Raw genomic sequence first — 22,072 nt, 5'->3', positions numbered from 1 at the left:
ACACGGGCCTCTATCATCACTTGTCCACCGTTGAGTGGTCACAGGTTACTGACAAACCTAATGTTGATGACCAGGTTGATCGATTTACGGAGCTTGTACTAAGCAGCATGCTTAATTTTATTCCCCAGTATACGCCTAAACAACGTAAATATCCCCACTGGTTCTCATCTGAACTTATCAGTGCACAGAAGCATGAAGATCACGCACACAGGAAATCTAAATGTTCTCCATCCAGCGAGTGGAAGTAAGAGTTCAGCTTTTTTCGAACTCTCTCTAAACGCCTATATAAACAGGATCATAGTTCGTAAATTTAATTCTTAGAAAGAAGCGCCTCTGACAGGCCGGCTGAGTTTTGGAAGTATGTACGCAAACGGTCTAGCAAAAGCGGAGAATCCTTGAGACTACTAGACTCAAATGGGGTAGAAGTGCATGCCGTCGCTGACTGTTTTGCCACACATTTCTCATCCGTTTATAAGGCCTCAGACTCTAGCACTGATATCAGACAACAGCCCAAGGCAGTTATCTCATCCAGTGCTTTGTCGCTGGATGAAAATCTTATCGGAGAATGCATTAAGCGCTTAAAACCATCCTTATCATGTGGCCCAGATGGCATCCCCTCCGCCATACTAAAAGCTTATGGTAGTATATTTGTCCCAGTACTGACTACGTTATTTAATAACTGCCTGGACACTTCCACATTTCCTAGCATGTGGAAAACTGCTCGTGTTTTCCCAGTATTTAAGTCGGGCTCTAAGACAGATGTTTCTAATTATCGCCCGATTTCTCTACTATGTGCCACATCAAAGTTCTTCAACTGGCTCTTCACAAAATATTGTCTTTTAGTGTGAAAAACTCATTGATTCCAAATCAACATGCTTTTCTTGCTGGCCGCTCAACTACCACAAATCTTGCTAGTTTCATGACGCAGATCTCCACACCTACTTCTCAGAGAGGACAGGTTGACGTAATCTACTGTGACCTGAGCAAGGCTTTTGACGTAGTCAGCCACACACTGATTATGGTTAAACTTGCGAACTTTGACGTTGACTTGTAGATTGTGAATCTCTTGCACAGCTATCTGCTCAATAGGTCTTGTTATGTTGCCGTAAATGGCCAAACCTCTTCTTTGTATAAAGCGACTAGTGGGGTCCCTCAAAGGTCGGTATTAGGCCCACTCCTACTTTTAATTTACGTTAATCATGTTTCTTTTGCCATTCGTAATTCTTCTTTCCTCTTGTATGCCGATGACATCAAGATACTTAAGGAAATTCATTCAGTTAACGACTGTCGCTTGCTGCCGTCAGATTTTTGTTCTTTTTCTGAATGGTGCAACGGCAATAACCTTTCTCTAAATGCCTCAAAGACAAAATTCATGTCTATCACTCGCAAAACATCTAGCGTGTCATTTCAATACTCTGTCAATTCTGTGCCGTTATGCAAGGTTTATGAAATCAGTGATCTTGGTGTTGTTGTTGACAGCGCGTTAAACTTTTCTTCTCACGTTAAGCGTGCTGCTATGCGGGGCCTTCGTTCTCTCGGATGTGTTTGTAGAATATCTCGGGAATTCAGGTCTCCCATGGCCCTCCACAAATATACACAGCAATATGTCTTCCACAACTTGAGTATGCGTCCGAGAGATGGAATGGCATTGCTCAATCCAGCGGTAACACCATTGAACGAGTCCAGCAAAAATTCCTCAGCATATATATCCATCGCTTTGATAAAAATGACTCTCGATCTCGGTCAAATACTGCTGAGTTATTATCACTGCCATCACTTCACTGCCGATGAAATCGTTCTGATCTCTTATTTCTTTACAACCATATCCTGCCCTGTACTTCTAAATTGTGTTAATTTTCGAATTCCGCGTAAGTTAACCAGAGAGAACAGACGGTTTCATGTACCCGCCTGCTTCTTCCCACACTCTACCGTTCACAGAATACAAAGTCTCTATAATGTTAATTTTCTTGATCTTGACGTTTTTTATACTCCACAATCATTGTTTTTATCCGAACTTTGCACTGTTTTGACATAGTGTGGCACAATGTACAAAGTCTTCCCTTCTCAGTCTTTCCGCATAGTTGTATATATGCAATCTAATTTTTTACTCCCCGTCAATATTTCTCGTGTTGTCTTATTTTACTCCTCCCCTTTCGTGTTCATTTCTCTTTGTCTACGTGTTTTTGCTCTTTTTATTTCTGAAAACTGTCTGCATTGTATTGTTTATTTTTATTGTTTTTTTGCGTGCGCCTGCACAAAGACCTTACGGTTGTTCCTGGGCGCGTTAAATAAATGATTGATTGATTAATATTATTATTATTATTATTATTATTATTATTATTATTATTATTATTATTATTATTATTATTATTATTAGTCCCGCACCATGGTTCCCAGTCGGGACGCATGCTTGCTATGCTCCTGCCCGTTTTTCGGTAAGCAGCAGTTTTTCCGCTGTGAAAATTGCTCTAAACGTGTTCATGCGAAGTGTGTAACCTGGCCTGATGAAGAGCTGCAACTCCTGAAGTCTGGATCGCGCTCGTTTTGCTGCAATTTATGTGATCTGAGCCGTGCTGCTGGTAAGCCTAGCGAAGACAACTCGGCGGCGTGCATCGATGAGCATTGCAGCTCTCAAACCGGTTCCCTCTCCACGTGCACCCCTCCGGATGGCGATCTCGCCGGGCTGCGCCGCCTTCTCCTCGACGCTTTGGAGGGAATCTTGTTCCTCAGCGACGAGGTATCCCAACTACGCGAAGACAACGAGCGCCTCCGTAAGGATCACTCCCGCGGTGTTGAACAACAAGCCCACGTGGTCGCCTCCCTTCGTGCAGAGGTCCGCTTCCTGCGTGAGGAGCTGACGCGCCGCACGGCCGGAGTGGCAGTGAAGGCACCTGTGATCCCCCCAGCGCATGTGATCGTTGAGCGATCAGTGACTTCCGAGCAAGCTGCCTGCTCTGAACCACCTCTCTCCAAAACTCTTTCATCTTCGAATTCGCCGCCAGCTGACGTAGACACGTCCGAGCGTGGCAGTGTGATGCCTGCGACAGCCTCTTATGCAGCGGTGACTGAGGGGGAAAGAAAGAAGAAACCCGCCTCTTTTGGAGCTATGACAACATCGAATATATCTGTAGCTCAACGGCCACAACGGCCACAACGGCCAAAGGCCATTTTTGTTACGAAGCTGAGCCCGGACACCACTGTTGCTGACATCAAAAAACATATTGCTTCATTCGATCTGTCTCCCATCTCCTGCCGGCGACTTCAAACCAAATTTCAGTCCTATTCTTCGTTCTACATCGAAGTCGACAAGGAAACACTACAACGCCTGAATGACCCTTCGATGTGGCCCCTCGGATGCCTCTTCAAGCCATTTCGTGGGGAGCTGCGCGATGACATGCTTCATCCCTCTGAGCAAGTGACTGGAATCGAAAGTGCCGTGTAACGTAGACATATTCTACCAAAATGCTCGTGGTCTACGTACCAAGACACGAGAGTTTTTCTCTAATGTTCTTTCGTCTTCTTTTCCTATTATTGCTATTTCTGAAACCTGGCTAGGCGCTGAAATTCCCTCATCTGACTTTTTTCCCCCGACCTACACCACCTTCCGCAGTGACCGAGATTTCAGTGAAACCAAGCAGAAAGGCTGTGGCGTGCTGATTGCCATTGACAATTCACTGAAATCCGTTAGACGGAAAGACCTAGAAACTATCGAAGAATCCATTTGGCTAGAAACCAACCTTGAGCGCAGTGAAAAATTGTTGATTGGATGTTTCTATTTACCGCCCAGCATGTCCCCTGCCTCGTTTCATGATGTCATGTCTTCCATTGAACTTGTGGTATCTTCTCATAGTGGGCACAGAATTATTGTTCTTGGGGATTTCAATGCACCTGGAATTGACTGGAACACGCTTACTTTTTCTCATTACAATCATTTCATAGAGAAAAAGTGCAGCCTGCTCTTGGACTTTCTGGCGTTTAATTCCCTACTGCAACATAACTCAGTCGTCAATTCCAGTGGCAACGTCTTAGACCTGTGTGTGTCAAACGATCAACCTCTTGAAGTTTCCCGCTCCGACATCTCTCTTGTACGTCCGGACAATTTCCACCCACCACTTAACGTAAGATTATCCGCATCAGCCGAAACAACGAGCTTCAGCAGTTACGTAAACAAATCTCCGAGATTTGCCTTCAAGCGAGGTGATTACACAGGCCTCTATCATCACTTGTCTACCGTTGAGTGGTCACAGGTTACTGACAAACCAAATGTTGATGAGCAGGTTGATCGGTTTACGGAGCTTGTACTGAGCAGCATGCGTAATTTTATTCCCCAATATACACCTAAACAACGTAAATATCCCCACTGGTTCTCATCTGAACTTATCAGTGCACTGAAGCATAAAGATCACGCACACAGGAAATCTAAATGTTCTCCATCCAGCGAGTGGAAGGAAGAGTTCAGCTTCCTTCGAACTCTCTCTAAACGCCTATATAAACGGGATCATAGTTCGTATATTGAATTCTTAGAAAAAAGCGCCTCTGACAGGCCGGCTGAGTTTTGGAAGTATGTACGTAAACGGTCCAGCAAAAGCGGAGAGTCCTTCAGACTACTGGACTCAAATGGGGTAGAAGTGCATGCCGTCGCTGACTGTTTTGCCACGCATTTCTCATCCGTTTATAAGGCCTCAGACTCTAGCACTGATATCAGACAACAGCCCAAGGCGGTTAGCTCATCCAGTGCTTTGTCGCTGGATGAAAATCTTATCTGCGAATGCATTAAGCGCTTAAAACCATCCTTATCATGTGGGCCAGATGGCATCCCCTCCGCCATACTAAAAGCTTATGGTAGAATATTTGTCCCAGTACTAACTACGATATTTAATAACTTCCTGGACACTTCCACATTTCCAAGCATGTGGAAAACTGCTCGTGTTTTTCCAGTATTTAAGTCGGGCTCTAAAACAGATGCTTCTAATTATCGCCCGATTTCTCTACTATGTGCCACATCAAAGATCTTCGAGCTGGCTCTTCACTTCATATTGTCTTTTAGTGTGAAAAACTCATTGATTCCTAATCAACATGGTTTTCTCGCTGGCCGCTCAACTACCACAAATCTTGCTAGTTTCATGACGCAGATCTCCACACCTATTTCTCAGAGAGGACAGGTTGACGTAATTTACTGTGACCTGAGCAAGGCTTTTGACGTAGTCAGCCACACGCTGATTATGGTTAAACTTGCGCACTTTGATGTTGACTTGTCAGTTGTGAATCTCCTGCAGAGCTATCTGCTCAATAGATATTGTTATGTTGCCGTAAATGGCCAAACGTCTTCTTTGTATAAAGTGACTAGTGGGGTCCCTCAAGGGTCGGTATTAGGCCCACTCCTATTTTTAATTTACGTTAATGATGTTTCTTTTGCCATTCGTAATTCTTCTTTCCTCTTGTATGCCGATGACATCAAGATTTTTAAGGAAATTCATTCAGTTAACGACTGTCGCTTGCTGCAGTCAGACTTGCGCTCTTTTTCCGAATGGTGCGACGGTAATAACCTTTCTCTGAATACCTCGAAGACAAAATTCATGTCTATCACTCGCAAAACATCTAGCGTGTCATTTCAATACTCTGTCAATTCTGTGCCGTTATGCAAGGTTTATGAAATCAGTGATCTTGGTGTTGTTGTTGACAGCGCGTTAAACTTTTCTTCTCACGTTAAGCGTGCTGCTATGCGGGGCCTTCGTTCTCTCGGATGTGTATGTAGAATATCTCGAGAATTCAGGTCTCCCATGGCCCTACACAAATTGTACACGGCAATATGTCTTCCGCAACTTGAGTATGCGTCCGTGATATGGAATGGCATTGCTCAATCCAGCGGTAACACCATTGAACGAGTCCAGAAAAAATTCCTCAGCATATATAACCATCGCTTTGCTAAAAATGACTCTGGATCTCGTTCAAGTACTGCTGCATTATTATCACTGCCATCACTTCACTGCCGACGAAATCGCTCTGATCTCTTATTTCTTTACAAGCTAGTCCACGGTATCATATCCTGCCCTGTACTTCTCAATTGTGTAAATTTTCGAATTCCGCGTAAGTTAACCAGAGAGAACAGACCGTTTCATGTACCCGCCTGCTTCTTCAAACACTCTACCGTTCACAGAATACAAAGTCTCTATAATGTTAATTTTCTTGATCTTGACGTTTTTCATAGCCCACAATCATTGTTTTTATCCGAGCTTTGCACTGTTTTGACATAGTGTGGCACAATGTACAAAGTCTTCCCTTCTCAATCTTTCCACATAGTTGTATATATGCAATCTAATTTTTTATGCCCCGTCAATATTTCTCGTGTTGTCTTATTTTACTCCTCCCCTTTTGTGTTCATTTGTCTTTGTCTACGTGTTTTTGCTCTTTTTATTTCTGAAAACTGTCTGTATTGTATTGTTTATTTTTATTGTTTTTTTTTGCGTGCGCCAGCACAAAGACCTTACGGTTGTTCCTGGGCACGTTAAATAAATCATTGATTGATTGATTGATTGATTGATTGATTATTATTATTATTATTATTATTATTATTATTATTATTATTATTATTATTATTATTATTATTATTATTATTATTATTATTATTATTATTATTATTATTATTATTAATTGTGGTTGTTAGGTAGCAGTATTTTGCTGTGCTCATATTACGAATCGTGAGGCCAGGTAGTGAAATTTTCTTGCACCTGCATTTCTACTTTTGGGAAGAGTTTCATTGTCTCATGTACTTTGTGTTTGGTGTGTCTGTACATAGGGCATTGATGTTTGTTTCGAAAAGAACAGCAAATGTATGATGGTGATGGTGAAATAACTTTAATATGATCCAGATAACAAGCAGCGAAGAAGTGCTAATCTGCAGTGGAAACTTCTTCTAAGGATTCTGTGACATGTATGTGTCTCTTTCCAAAGCGCACAAATGCAAACGTGTGCTATGAAATGTGCCGTGTTTGTGCGAATATTAGAAGACTGTCGTATTCTCCTGTGTCTCTTTCTATTGGTTTGTGTAGAGACATGACGATGCGTGAAAAACAAACCTGCTGGTACAATAAACACGCATGCCGACAATTTGGCTCTGTCCGTTTCATGTATACCTTGTGTAGATCGTGTAAAATATCAGTGGTGGCATCACATTATTTGTATACATGTAAATGATAATTATTCACAATAACGCTTGCGATAAACATCCCCACAGTGGTTTGGTTTTCTGAGCAGTCAAGCGTCACATAATTTGGGTTAGGTGAAAGCTTTAGACCTCTGCTTCAAGGGCGCTTGGTAGATACAGGCATTCAGAAATTATGTTACCACGCGTGCTTTTTTGGATTGCGCATTTTGGCATACGTCAAGATGAAGAAATCCCGAGGTGTTAACCATAAACAGCATTGCTTTAAAACGACAAAATGCTCCGTAGAAACAGGCGACCTTCAGATGTTTTTATCGGATTTCGCGAGGAGCAGTCGCAGTAGCGGACACCTTCTAAGTACACAAACAAACAAACCCACTTTTTGAACACTGCGGTGTGGTGCGTTTGGCATGAGGCAGCAAAAAAAGGTTAACGTTCAAAAAAAAAAGCTTAAAAATTTTCTGTTCACCCCACCGGATTCGAACTTCGGTCCAGTGAGATGTGAACGATCTCGCGGTGCGGGCACTCAAGCGATTAGGCCACAGGTAAAAATGTGCGCGGATTAATACAACTCGGAGGAAGTCGCCTTCTTGATTGGTTAAAATCGGCCTAGCCTTCGTAGAGCTGCAACCAGCTTGTGAGATGGAGTATAGGCTTGTCCGGTGTGTGGTGTTGTCCGTGCTCACGGCACAGCAACGAGAAAAATCCAATAAAAAATATTTAACAATAGACTAAAATAAATAATAATTGTGACAGAACAATATAAAACACCTAGAAGCACGAAGCCTTTATACTAATCGGCGAGTTCAACGTAGATATTGTGGACCTTAGGGCCTAGCTTTGTCGTCGAAGCTCACTTTCCGCTGTCATGGTGGCTAGAAAACCCATGCTATAGTGGAAACATACATGTATATTTGAATAAAAAAAAGGTTTACAATAGACGAACAACAATCCTAATTGTGACAGAACAATATAAAACCCCAACAAGCACAAACCCTTTATACTAGGGGTGTGCGAATATCAAATTTTTCGAATACGAATCGAATACGAATATCCACCTTCGAATATCGAATCGAATATCGAATATCAAAGGAAAAATGCATCCACAGTAACAATATTTTATTTAACATGTAGCTATTTGAGAAAAAAAAAACTTAACAGCCTGACTGGCAACAAAACATACACTGCTATCTCGAGAACACAATGTCCAGGCTAGCACAATGCACATCACAACGCAAGCAAATATCACGGCACAATGAAAGTAATGACTAGATGTTATCATGAAGAAATATGAGTTGCTCCACATGATCAGGCAGCAGACGCTCCCTTCTAACAGAGACACCCCCCCCCCTGGTACTGAAAAGGTACGCTCGCTTGGAACAGAAGTGGCTGGTATAGGGAGGTACATGGGGCAAAGCTTTGCCAGACTGAGGTATCTGAGGGTGCCTACAGTCCGCCACCAGTCACATGGGTCACTGTCTTTCTTCAGAAGTGGTCCCGCATAGTGAACGAGTGGTAGTGTGGCACGTTACGGCCGCATAATATTGAAAATGTACGGTTACATGATCGCCAACAGCGCTGCACGTCGGAGATGCACCAGCAATAAATCATACGTATTGGGGCGCTCGTCGTAGACAGATATCGTGCCTCCGTGTACTTACGATGTTTATCGCTCCTCTCGGCAACGTTTTTAGCTATACGAACGCAGCAGAGGTGTGAAAGACGAGTTATCTTCTGCATGATAATCGAATCGCATATTCGAATTTTTGGAATATTCGAAGTAATCGAATATTCGAAACTTTTCGAATACACGATTTTCGAATCGAATACGAATATTTCGAATGTAATATTCGACGAATATTCGAAACTTTCGAATATTCGCACACCCCTACTTTATACTAGTATGCGACTTCAACGTACACATTATTGGCCTAAGAACCGAGCTTTGTCATCGACTCTTTATGTCGCTTTATGTCACGCAGTTTACATTATATCGGGCAACGCTCAGATAACATATGTGACACACACACACACACACACACACACACACACACACACACACACACACACACACACACACACACACACACACACACACACACACACACACACACACAAAAGATTGAGCAGCTAGTACCCTAATATCGATCATAATTGGGAGAGAACAATATAAACCTCCTACAAGAACAAACCCTTCATAGTAGTCTCCGACTGCAACATAGACTAATGGTCCTTAGGAGCTAGCTTCGCCCACTCGTCATCATTCACTTCGTGGAGGGGCGTTCCATACCACACATCTTTCTGCCACAAAATAAAAAGGTCAAAACACCATAAAAATTTGGACATTAAGTGCCCATGAATCAAGCATACGACAGCACAATGCACGCTGGAGTGAAGATACGCGAGAGGACGCTGCGGTGCAAATGCGTATGTAAGCGCGTTCCAGACCACACAATCTCTTTCTGCCATGGATGAAAACGAACGTAAGGCGCCGCATGCGGCCGCTCAACGGGAACGCCGACGACAAGCTACTACTCCGGAGGCGAGGGCGTGAATAGCGGCGGTAAAACGGCAAAAACGACAGACGGGAGATTCACGGTTACCGAACGATCCCCTGTGCTTCGCCCACTCATAATCATTCACTTCGTCGATATGCATGGACTTTTTTTACTTTCATGCTATACTGATTCCTATGAAGGAGGTATGAACCGTGTTTTTTTCTCAGTCGATGTATTGATCCTGCCCCGCCACCCTCGGAAAGCTTTCTGCACCGAACGTGTTTCTCTTTCTGCCTCCAGGATCTCAGTCACCTCACCCGCTTTTGCACTGCCTCCATGATCGGCCCACCGTTGTCCAAGCTACGATGTCACGTGATAACGTCCCCTTGTGACGTCATTATGACGTTGCAGTGACGTCGTATTGACGTCACAAATTTTGGCTATATTTGACGTCAGACGACGTCATATTGTGACGTCACCACGTGATGATTTCTGGCATCACTTGTGTTGACGCCGCCGACGCGGGACGCCGGTCAATTTTCGCGTTTGATGAGGCACCTAAGGCTTTGCCTTAATAAGTGAGCTTGGAGTGGTCTCGCACCTCACGAAGAGCAATGCCTAAAAGTCCACTTGAAGTGGATATTACACTAAGCTCTGACAAAGCAAAAATCTCGCGTATGTAAGTGCGTGCTGTGTTCTTGCTCTGTACCTGCCCTTCAAGCGCTTTATTTTTATTATAGTATGAATGCTGTCACGAAGATCATTACCGAAGATCAGACAAGAAAAAAAAGGGCACTGCAGAGCATTTAGATAATCCATTCTCGTCCTTTGTGTAAGTAGTGGCATTATATATGCCACATAGATCACAGAACGTGGTAAAGCCCTTTTTTATGTGCACTCACGGCAGCTCTTCGTGATACCACACAAAATCTTGTGGTAGTTTCTTCATTCTTTGCTTGAACAAGTTGTAGTCAATTACGGTCCATTGACTGTTTCCCCTGAAAAGAAATAAAGAGGTAAAAAAAGAGGTGCACAGACTTGAGTTAGGTGCATGCAGCATGGTATGCTGCTATTGATGCTATTCATTCATCAAGCTATGAGACACTAAAAGAAGTAAAATATAAATTAACTATCATCAACTAAAACTTAAGCTCATGAGAATCCTTCTTCAGCCACTCTCCCGCCAGAACGTCTGCGATACAGACTTTATGAGGGGACATAGTTAGGCATTTATTATCAGGTTAGAGTAATTTTTCTTTTCTGAATCGCAGTCATGCAATATCAAAGAAATAAACAGCAGCAAGTACGCAGGCGCTTTTACATTGAATATAAGTCAGTGGTGCCGGCTACCAAACCGGGTACGGAAAGCTAGAGCAACACTGTTACTCCAATCGAACATCACGGCTGGAACATTGCTTCAATAGGAGTACCTCGCGTCCCTCTTCGCTCAGTGGGAGACGTGAAGACTGCGCTACGACGGGACACAGGACCAGAGTGAAGATACGCTGACTAACGGGTTTATTTAGAAACGTGTCGTAGGTACACCGTACATTCATTGCGTATCTCACAGGCCAAAGAATGTAGGAAATAGATACGGCGTTAGTGTTGTTTTCACGGCTGCCAATAAGCTAGGTAAGATTTGTGCGCTGTGCAGAGGAAGAATGAGCGAGTAAAAGACAAGAAGCGGACCAATATTTGTTTCGTAAAACACACCAACAAATTCACTGATTGCCGTACGAGTGTGGTGTATAAGGTGCCTTTCAGCTGCGGCCGCTTCTACGTAGGACAGACGGGCCGATGCATTAACCAGAGATTGTTGGAACATAAGAGATCGCTAACAGGAGGTTCACCTTCTAATCTATCGTTACATTGTCGAGATTGTAAGTGCACGCCAAAAGTCGATGAATGCGCAGTGTTGTACCGGCATAAAAATGAAGAAACGCGCCTGATTGAAGCATGGCATATCGAGAATAGGGGTAGCGCATGCGTGAGCCAACCGTCCATTAACTTACATAAAGATGAAATCAAATGCCTCAACAATTAGCTTCCACGTAGACCGCCACGCGTGCCGGATTGATAAGTTCACCTGTAGCATGGGCATGCGCAGATAATTTTTCGTGCCTTCTTTCTTTTCCGCCGTTGTGCGTCTCTTCAGTTGTTAGTCGGCGTTTGTGGTGTCCTGACTTCTTCTTGTGTCCGTGTTTGTACGCCCTGTTTCTTTTTAGAGTTTATTTCGCCTTAACAGAATACATACCCTCAAAAAATAAATATTGAGGACAGTGCTCTATAATGGCACATGCACGAAGATTGCAGTCAGTAGTGAATATATTGTCACGTGGTCGTGACGTCGACGAAGACAACGGCTGGCGTAGTCAAGATGAAACTCTTTATTTGGCCGAACTTTTGGCCGGGAAACTGAAAGTCAAACTACAGCAATACACTGATAGCGCCGAACAGAGCGTCGACCGTCGATCAACTGACAAGCGGTCAAGCGCGTCGGCTTTTATACAGGCGCTATCGTACTTCCCAGCGATATCGCTGGTGGCGGCGTTATCTCTCGACAAAGCTGGAACATTCGCGTGCGGCGCACAATCTTAACAAAACGATCTACTACAATCGCGAAGCTTCTCGAACACTGCTTCGCGGACAGCATCGAGCGTTGATAACCGTCCTTGCTGGTCAAACCCGAATACATCAAAATTAAAGAAGAAGTGGGCGTGGCAACATGTATGCTCTTCATTCAGAAAACCTAAGGAATTCACACTTACGGATAAGTCATTGCGCGTGTGAATTACGCGGGCTAAGTATATCTCTCTGGCGCATGGATCCTTGTATCTTTTCACAACCACTGAGTCGTCAAAGTGCGGCGTTCAATCGTAATGCAGAGCAAGATCCATTCTGCAGAGCCTGTTCCATTCTTCATTGCGCATGTGTGCTCTCGTAGTCGGAATTTTAGGCATGTTTTCTCAGTGTATGATTTCCCACAAGGTACAGCATTAATGGAAACTAAGGAAAGTATGGGGGACGTTATTTTCAGTAATATGGCATAAATGTGAATAATGCAGACGAAAAGACGACTTGACCCCGACAGGGACCAAACCTGAAACCTTCAGATAACGCGTCCGATGCTCCAATTGAGCTACAGCGGCGGTCGTCCACCCGTCCACTATATCGGATGCGTTATAACCGAAGGTTGCAGGTTCGGCCCTGCCGGCGGCAAATTGTCTTTCCGTCCGCTTTTTCTTCACATTGACATCATACTTACTACAAATAATGTCCCCTATACTTTCCTTGCCTTCGTTGTGTCTTGGTTTTCATTAATGTTGTGTCTAGCAAAAAAAAGCCCTAAAATTTCGCTTTCTTGTTCCCACGAGATATCTGTTTATTTATTTATTTATTTATTTATTTATTTATTTATTTATTTATTTATTTATTTATTTACGATACCTCAAAGGCATCAGTGAAGGAGGTTTTGCATAAGGTGTCCCAATATAAATATATTATCATATACTACCTCACTGACATTCAACGAAAGCTTTGTGCGTGCTTTTTCGAACAAGATTCGTCGGCATCAATATCTCGATCAGCGTAATCTTTGCGCATATGGCATTATGGAATGCTGTCTTCAACATTTAGATTTTGTTGTTTATTTTTCCTAGGTTATATATTGCGCTACGGCGAAATAAACTCGTTCATTGTTAGTCGGCGCCCTGTCTCGTCTGTTCTATTTTGTGTCCCGTCCCAGCGCTGTTTTCAAGTTTCAGTATGTACTATCAAGTCTACTTCAACAGTTTTTCAGTTTAGCTCGCTGGGAGAGTAGCTATTAGCGTCTTGTGTTGTATTGTGATGTCATAAGCGGGGCGTGCGTTCAGAAAGGAACGTACGTCCCGCAAGGAAGGATTGCGCAAAAAACAGCACACCATTAACAGAGAGGACGACAGCCTCGCAAGCTTGCAACTGATTTATTCACATCTTAGGTATAAATGATCGTCTTGCTGACCACAAACGCGCTTTACAAGATGGCACGGGCACTCTCACACCGCATCATTGCAAAGATTGCAGGGATAGTGAAAAGAAAAAAAAATGCGAAGCGAAACTGAAGGAAAGAAAGATCTTAAACAGGAGTAAAGACAAGACAGCCCGTGAACTGATTGAGGCTTTTCATATTGATAGAAGCGGTAGTGAATGTATAGGCACCACCTCGGTTGCTATTTATAAAACTGAATGAGCGTTTTTACATGCAATGTGCTAAAACACGGGTTTTAATCGCCTATCTACTGTCTGCAGTGTGCTCTGTGCATGTGGAGGTCCCTCCTTTCTGGTTTGTGTCCTCTCAGCGTCCTATACATTCATTCGCCTAAGATGCGAATAAAACAGCTGCAAGTTGGTGCACGTATCGTCGTCTCTCTCTATAGTGTGCTGTGTTTTTTGCGCAATCCTTCCTTTGCGACAGAATGCACCAAGTAGACCCAAAACGTGTGCTACTGGACGTACGTTCCTGCGCTGCCTCTAGAATACGTGTGGATCCACTCCTTGGCGCTCCTGGCCAGTCTTGATGCCGCCAGACTGCGGAATGCCGACGGCACGGTGTTGTTGGAAGTCAGCCGGCTCCACAAGTCGCTATTTTGGTTACGGACGCCTGTGCCTAGCACCGCCTGGAACAAATAGTTACGTTCGCTAGAAAACAGAGCAAATTCTCGAGGTGAACAAGTTCTCGAGAGCACTGACGTGGCGTGCAATCCAGCGTGCCAGATTGAGCACGAAAAGCGGCATGTAAGGGTGCCCAATTAAAATCTTTCTCTTTGTGTTACGGGGCCCTAGTCGGCTCACAGAAGAGGATTCGGACTCTGCCGTACGAAGTCCAGAGTTTCTATACGGGCTGTCCACAGATCCCACAATGCAGCGCTGAGAGAGCGTAGGCTTGGCCATGTTGGTAACCCATTTTGCTATTTTAGCGCACTGTGAAACAAGACAGAGGCCAGAGTGTAGTGTTGTGTCCGTGTTTTTCTTCTGTCCTCTTGTTTATAACAGTGCGCTAAAATAGTTGAATAATGTGGTGTTGAGGCTAGGCCTCCCCGTCCCACGTGGGATCGGCCCGCGGCGTTGCTCTAAAAGAATGAAGTTTCTCAGGGCTCAAAGGAAGTTGTTTGTCTACCTGTCTTTGTAGTTTCAAAAGATTTTTGTTTCGCCACCTTGTTTTGCCGTGTGAACGGACGTTTGCTATCTCCAGCGCAAATATAAAAAAGTGAAGGTATTCTATGCGAGCATTTAGGAAAAGCTAATGGTGTAAGAAAAAAATCCCCATATCTCTTAATCTCCGACGCATGCGGTGTTACGTACGCGATAGACGAGAAAATAAAGGGTTTTTCAATAACGGTAAGTCGATATTGAAACGAAATAGAACAAGCTGCGTGTGAGGTATTAACGCAATTATATTTTATTTGAGAGGCCCATGTATGCGTGTCGAATAAACCATCATTAGAATATCCGTCGCGGCTACTCACGGTGGCACTGATTCGAGTGGTCCAATATGCAATGACTTTGCCGCATAGAACCGGCTGAACTTGAGCAATGGCTTGGGTTACGTTGACTTTAAGAGCATAGGTCCATTGAGTCTCATTGGTGTATAACTGCAACTTCAGAAAACTCGCAATAAAAAGCCGAGCGGGACTAAATCGTACGATCTTGGTGGCCAATTCACGTCAGCTCTGCGAGAGATAACCATACTCTCAAATCGTTCATACGGAATGCAGAATCGTGGCGTTCAATGTGTGGCATGGAAATTAGGAAACTATATGATGTGTGGCATGTAGCGCCATCATGAAACGACGTGTCATCTACGACCATATCGTTCAATATCGGCCGCAAGAAATCGGCTATAACCACTCTCTAGCGCTCGGCGTTGACTGTGTTGACTTCACCCAACATCATTTTCGAAAAAAAAATTCACGCCATATCCACGAAGTGAATGATGATTGAGGAGCTGGCTCGGAGAAGATCGGGAAAACCCGTGAATATTCCGTACAAGTCCTCTACCATCATATGAAGACGTGACACGCGTTGTTATACATACACAATGTTTTAATAATTTACAATTTTGATGAACTATATACACAATTCAGAATTACATACACATTGATGAAGTATATATACAGGAAATATCTAAGAGCGTCTGATTCTCCATTGTCTAGAATTGCAGACGCAACGCTCCTAATGTTCTTTCAATTTGAAAACTGCCCTCGAGACGCGCACGACAAAGTGGCCATAAAAAAAATCACAGCATATCCACGGAGTGAATGATGATGAGTGGGCGAAGCTGCGGAGGTTCATCGGTAAACCGTGAATCTTCCGTGAATTCTGCCCAGTACATCATCATCGACGTGAGATCGGGGGCGTTTATACTAAAGGTTCGATGAGTTATGACCACTTGCAGCTCACTTTAATTTTACATGTACGTTGTGAATTTTCATTGTTTAGAAAACCATTGCTTTAGAAAACATCTGGCGTCTTTCGTTAAGCAGCTGGCGTCTTTTCGTTTTGCTTTAGAAACATCTGGCGTTCTTTCGTTTTGCTTTTAAAAACATCTGGCGTCTTTCGTTGGTTTATTTCATCGATCAACGGCGTTTTGAACAAAATTTTTATTGTTTAATCACGCACAGGAGAAATCTCACCAGGCACTACCTTGGAGGTAAACAATGGCTGCTAATGGGAATGAGACACAGAAGAAGTCGGCTTTTAGCTAACACTTACACTTCTACTTCTACTAACGTTTCCTACTGGAACATGCCAATGGCTGCTAATGGCGAATGAGAGACAGAAGAATTCGGCTTTTAGTTAACGCGCACGCTGCGAATTTTTTATTGTTCAACAACGCACAGAAAATATCTCCCACCGGCACCACCTTGGAGGTCAAGATCTGGTACTAGCGTTACGACTGGTTACGCACTACTACGAGGGACGAACGGGTGCCGCCTTAAGGAGCTTCGCCCCTAAAATAGCTGTCTGAAGCTCGCCTGGCTGTCGACCGCGTTCCCCGCTCGCCCCGTGAGAATTCACGGCCAGGCTAGAGGGAAGACACGACGCACGTAGCGTTCCTCTTCGCATGACACAAGTTGAAAGCGCAAAAGACGAAGACAGAGAAGAGGCTTTACACACACGTCTCTTCTCTATTGTCGTCTTTTGCGCTTTCAACCTGTGTCATGCCAAAGGGGCCGTCGGCACTGGGTCACTGCAACAGGGACATATGTGAGGCACTAATTAACTATATAAATGAATCAAAAAGACTGCCATGCTAATATTTCTAGTACATACTTATTTTATTTATTTCATTTATTGTTCATTATTTATTTAATGCTTTTATTTAACTAACTCTTTCTCTTCCTTTTTTTTCTATCTCTTTAGCATTCAAATGGGAATCCGCGAACACAAATAACATTTTCGCTTACCTAAAATTATCTCTTTAGAATTATCTTCCCCCCCCCCTTTTTTTTTCACTCACAGATCCTACTGCCGCACGATTCGTGGCCGATCCCCCGTGGTGGGTTCTGCCATTCCTCTAGGATCAACCAACCAACCAACAAGAGCAAACAGTTACCCTAGTTCCTCTTCGCGGTCCACGACGCTTTGGATAGATGGATGCAGGTTACGGCGCGGGACTTCGCCCAGCTTAAGAACCTGGCGAGCCAGATCCTAAAAATTACCGACCAATGACGCCGCCTGCCCAAAATCTACACCAAACAGTAACTTTATGAGGGTGCCTTGCCGCCTAGTGAACATCGTGTGAGTGGACGTCGTCCCATATACTGCAAATGTGCTCCTTTAAGGGACACTAAAGAGAAAAAAATGGCTGATCCCTCTGTCATAGGAATCGGTATAACATGAAAGTGAAACTTGTCGTCACAGAAGTAATTGATTGTTTATAGTGCATTGATATATGGAGAGCTTGCACAATGTCTACTGTTTGGTAGATATAGCACCGCTTGATGTGGACGAACCCACGTTGACGCCTAGTGGCACATCTCCGTACCGATGACTAAAGACCATGATCATGATTTAACCCTTGCGGTACTGAAGTTGTGAAGATATACCTGGACACCGCATATGGTGAATCCCGCGCAAATATGGCATCAACAAGCACATAAGTGAACAATCGATATGCACTCCTTCAAAGCGGCGTGAAACGCGAAGAGAAACGCGACGAGTGTCGTATCTTCCCTCTAACCCAGCCGTTAATTCTCAAAGTGCGAGCGAGGAACGCGGTGCGACAGCCAGGCGAGTGTCGGAGAGCTATTTTTCGATATGGACGGATGCTATGAGCGAGGCTTGGGCTAAAGCCACCACCTCGCGGTGTGTTAAAGCGTTGAGGAAATTACACTTCTATCGGACACGCCCCGAATGGGACGGTCGTAGCAACGGCTCGTTTGTCTTTTTTTTTTTGAGCCTGGTAGCACACATGCCACCGCCCCGTTAAAAAGAGCACGCTCATAGCATCCATCCATCCAGAGCACTGTGAGAGGAAAGTGTGAAAGATAGAAAGCGCGTTCATGTAGCCTCCGTTATGTGTTTGGCGGTAGCTCAGTGAGCTAAACGCCCGCCAACCATCGTCGCAGACCGAGAGGTAATGGGTTCGACTTATGTCAACCGAAATTTTAGGAGCTGGCTCGCCAGGTTCTTAAGCTGGGGCAAAGCCCCGCGCCGTACGCGTAACCTTAGTTCCAGAGGTGACCACTACAGGCGCAGCTCGCGCGAAAGAGAAGTCTTCTTCCTCTTGTACTTCGAGCGCCTTGGTTATATTAACGCAGACAAAACCACATAGAGCATAGCCAACTGTAGCATGCGGCTTGCGGTTCAACGACCTCACCACAATCGCTACTATAACAACGTGTGGCATCTTTATATAACAGTAGAGGAATTGTACGGAGCATTCACGGTTTACCCGATTATCTCCGAGCCACCTCCTCAATCATTCACTTCGTGGATATGGCGTGGTTTTTTTTTCTTATAGTTTTTTTTCTTTGCCATTTGATGGCGTTCATTTTGCTGACGTATTTCCGTGACAGAACTACGTCATAAAAGTCTTGGTGGACCCAGGCATAAAACACTTTCGTGTTTAAAAAACTGGGGAGGGGCGAAGCATGTAGGGAAGCGTATTTCAGCTCCACTAACGTGAAATTTGGGGAGGGGCGAAGCATGCAGTGCGCGCCGGTGTTTCCCACAGCAAAAATTCGCTGCTAAAGGGCAATGAGAGACAGAAGAAGAAGAAGAAGAAGAAGAAAGACCTGACCGAGGTAATTCACCATATTGTTTTGATAGTGACTCCACTGATGAGGCTCTAGTGGTGTCAAGCCTGAAACCGGGCTTCATGGGGAAGGGTGCTTCAGCTCCACTAAGGTCGTGGGAAAACTGCGTCGGAACGCAGCTTATCCTAACGTGCTTCTTGTTCCCTACATGCCCAGTTTCAGTTCCCTACGGCATGTAGGGAAGGGTGTTTCATCTCCACTAACGTCCTCGGCTATTTGTTGGGCTAACTTTTGCCTTCTTCATTTTTATTGGACCGGTGGCGAGTAAAACACCATTGCTTTGCAGATATGCTTCAAGAAGTGGTGTTTCAAATAGATGACCTTACCGTAGAGATCCACATTTGTGTCTCTGGCTTTAGATGAGAAACTTCGCCTTGGTAAATTTCGTCGGGGATTCTGAATCGCTGCTAAGCTAAACGCAATGTTTTATGCGGTAACGACGAACCTTTAACTCATAATATCTATAGTGTGGTCCGGTGGCGAGTAGTGGGATTTATGCAATTTTTGTGGCGCGTACCCATTTATGATGGACCATGACTACGACATGACACGCTGACGTGACGACGACATGACACATCGACACGCCGAGACCCTTGGGTACTTCTTCCCTAAAACGATTTTTCTCGTATCAGTAAATTACTCTTCTATAATACCAAATAGACTCCGCTTGCTGCGAGAAGGCGCTTCGTAAGAGCGAAAACACACAAAAAGAAAACGTGGGTGAAGTCTCACATCAGCCGTCATGACGTCATAAATTTTGATTGCGTCTACTAGGGTCTACGTAGTTCCTAATCAGTAGAAATGTTCTACATTGTCTTCTGAGCGAGCCAGAGACTTACCATACCAAATCTTGCGGAACGTCGTTAAGCCAGTGCGGCCCAAATACGAAAAATCACTTCGAAATGCGTGACTTCGCCAGCTGAGATTTCGGCGGGAAATTTAAAAGTTCGACTTTTGCCACTGATTTTCTCTTCTGTTACAAACATATGGTGGTGAAATTGACGACACTAATGTTTTGAAAGTATGAATCATCAGTTGAAACTAATTTATTGTTTCACTTTAGTGTCTCTTTACCCATGGGCGTGCGCAGGGTTCCCCATCAGGGGGGGGAGGGGGCGAAGGTTCATCGCAGCGCCCCCCCCCCTCCTATTAAGTCAATGTACCAGGCAGATTTTGCACCCTCCCCCCTCTTATGTGACAAGAAGGGTCAATGTACGGGGCAGATTTTGCGGCCCCCCCCCTCTTAGGTGATTAGGGGGGGCGGCCGCCCCCCCCCTGCCCCCCATGTGCGCACGCCTATGTCTTTACCATAGCCATTCATTTAAAATTCGCCTCGTCGCTAAAGATGATTTTTCGGCCAAAATTGGAGTCATCTTACAAACATTCTGAAGTCCAGTCAGCGAATAAACGGCGTTGTCTACGTAGGGTCATTAAGTTAGAGCCTGGGTCAGTTGGCTTTTGTACGGCTGTGGGCCCAAGCCCCGACGCAAAATTCGCAAAGTGGAAGTCTCCGAAAGGCCGAGTTTTTGTGTACGGCGAGGTATTGAATGCCCCGGATACTCCTGCACACTTTCACAGACCGCGGCGATAACCTCTGCCGATCATGCGTTCCTTTGGCGTACGGTTGTACACCAAAGCTGTCATACAATGTGCAATAAACAATCAACTGTACTCCTGTGAAGACACGATTCAGTTTCGTGTTGTGACGATTTCTATGACGAAGGGATCAACCATGTTTTTGGAACCAATGCGAAGCTTTTTTGTTCGGGCTGCAGCAATGAGTGTGGGGAGGGGGGGGGGCACTGCGGTGAAACCTGACCACCCCCCTCCCCCCGGTGGCGACCCGTGCGCCCGCCTATGTTTTTAATAATAACATTTCTAAAGGAAAGCCATAGCACTGACTGGAACTCAAAGCGTCGCAACTCATTGATACGTGTGTGTGGGCTTCTGTGTTTCCTCTTGATCTCGCATTGAACCAGCAAGCGTATGCATGCACGTATGCGTCTCCACAAACGATTATGATTTTCAGCAGGGTCGACATGGGCAAATGCAGGTGCGAGCGTTTTAGTACGTCTATATATATTAAGCCGCTCACCAGGTTGGTGCTGGTGAGAAAGAAATCGTCGCCAGAGGACACGCTGCCAGGATAACCGGAGAATGTGACGGCGGTGGCGGGAACAGGCTGGCCTGCGCAGGTTGATAAGACACATAAATGGGCTGGACTGGAATATGCTCATTATGGGAACGGCATAGATCAGCGCTACGTACTGGAGGAAGTAAAGGCGCGACGCTAGCTGATGACATCTTACTTCAATTCATCTGCAATATATACGCGATTCCAGCTGAACGCTCGCCCCCCAGCGGGCGCGCATGGAAGCAGCAGATCCAGTGTCAACCTCGAAGCGTTGCCTTACGGCGCGCTGAGGAGCTGCTCGGAAATTGCTGTCTTACCGCCGCGCACAAGCCCGAACAAGAAAAGATGTCCGAATACTTTTGTTGTGCGCCAAATTGAGTGCCGTCGCTGTGGAAAGTCAGCAGCGCATATTTTCATCATTTCCCGAAAGAAGCAGAAGACGCTCAACGGAGAGCGACGTGTTTTGGAAGCTTGCTCATAGGGACAAAAGAGAATGAAGTTATGCTGATTTGTCTGAAACAGCCCACTCGTGATGACTTCTTTTTTCCCTGCGAGTGGGCCATTACTTGGTGGGTTTTTATGAACACGGGGTGTCGGTGGAGCGCATACGTTTTGACGAGCGCCTTCTTCAAGGCTGCAACTACCTACCTTAGCACGTGCATGTGTGTATACCCTCTCCTCCAACCCAAACAAAAAAGCAGGAAACAGCTAGTGAGAAAACGGGGTCGGAGGGGTCGGTATGCTTAATTGGGTGAGTCACGAGGAAAGAAAAACCAGCAATAAAATACGAATAAAATAAACAAGAAAGAAAATATAAGGCAAGCGCGGGGTGGTGGTGGGGGATTCGCGTCCAAAGCATAGAGGTAGGCGCTTCGCTGAATTGTGGTTGTCCAAAGTAAGCACCGCCTGACAATGATAATCTCAAGGTTATCAGAACTGTTAGAAATTCTTAGAAGAAAGGAATAATGCTCACGGGTTC

The 22,072-nt window shown here is 44.7% G+C and overlaps 1 protein-coding gene across 2 annotated transcripts in view; it reads right to left on the bottom strand.

The window, feature by feature from the left end:
• Positions 1–22,072, bottom strand: part of LOC119402466 (putative phospholipase B-like 2) — a 333,446-nt gene that overhangs the window by 251,284 nt on the left and 60,090 nt on the right. For both annotated transcript variants that reach the window (XM_049418655.1, XM_049418654.1), the window contains exons 5-7: positions 21,055–21,146; positions 14,155–14,315; positions 10,563–10,658 (exon numbers count right to left, since the gene is read on the bottom strand). In XM_049418655.1, the coding sequence (XP_049274612.1) occupies positions 10,563–10,658; positions 14,155–14,315; positions 21,055–21,146 (349 nt within the window). The remainder of the gene's footprint in view (positions 1–10,562; positions 10,659–14,154; positions 14,316–21,054; positions 21,147–22,072) is intronic.

The sequence above is a fragment of the Rhipicephalus sanguineus genome, chromosome 8 (genome assembly GCF_013339695.2).
Source record: "Rhipicephalus sanguineus isolate Rsan-2018 chromosome 8, BIME_Rsan_1.4, whole genome shotgun sequence".
In the NCBI taxonomy this organism is placed as follows: domain Eukaryota; kingdom Metazoa; phylum Arthropoda; class Arachnida; order Ixodida; family Ixodidae; genus Rhipicephalus; species Rhipicephalus sanguineus.
Note: the sequence above shows the minus strand (reverse complement) of the source record. Positions and strands in the feature narration are given on the sequence as shown.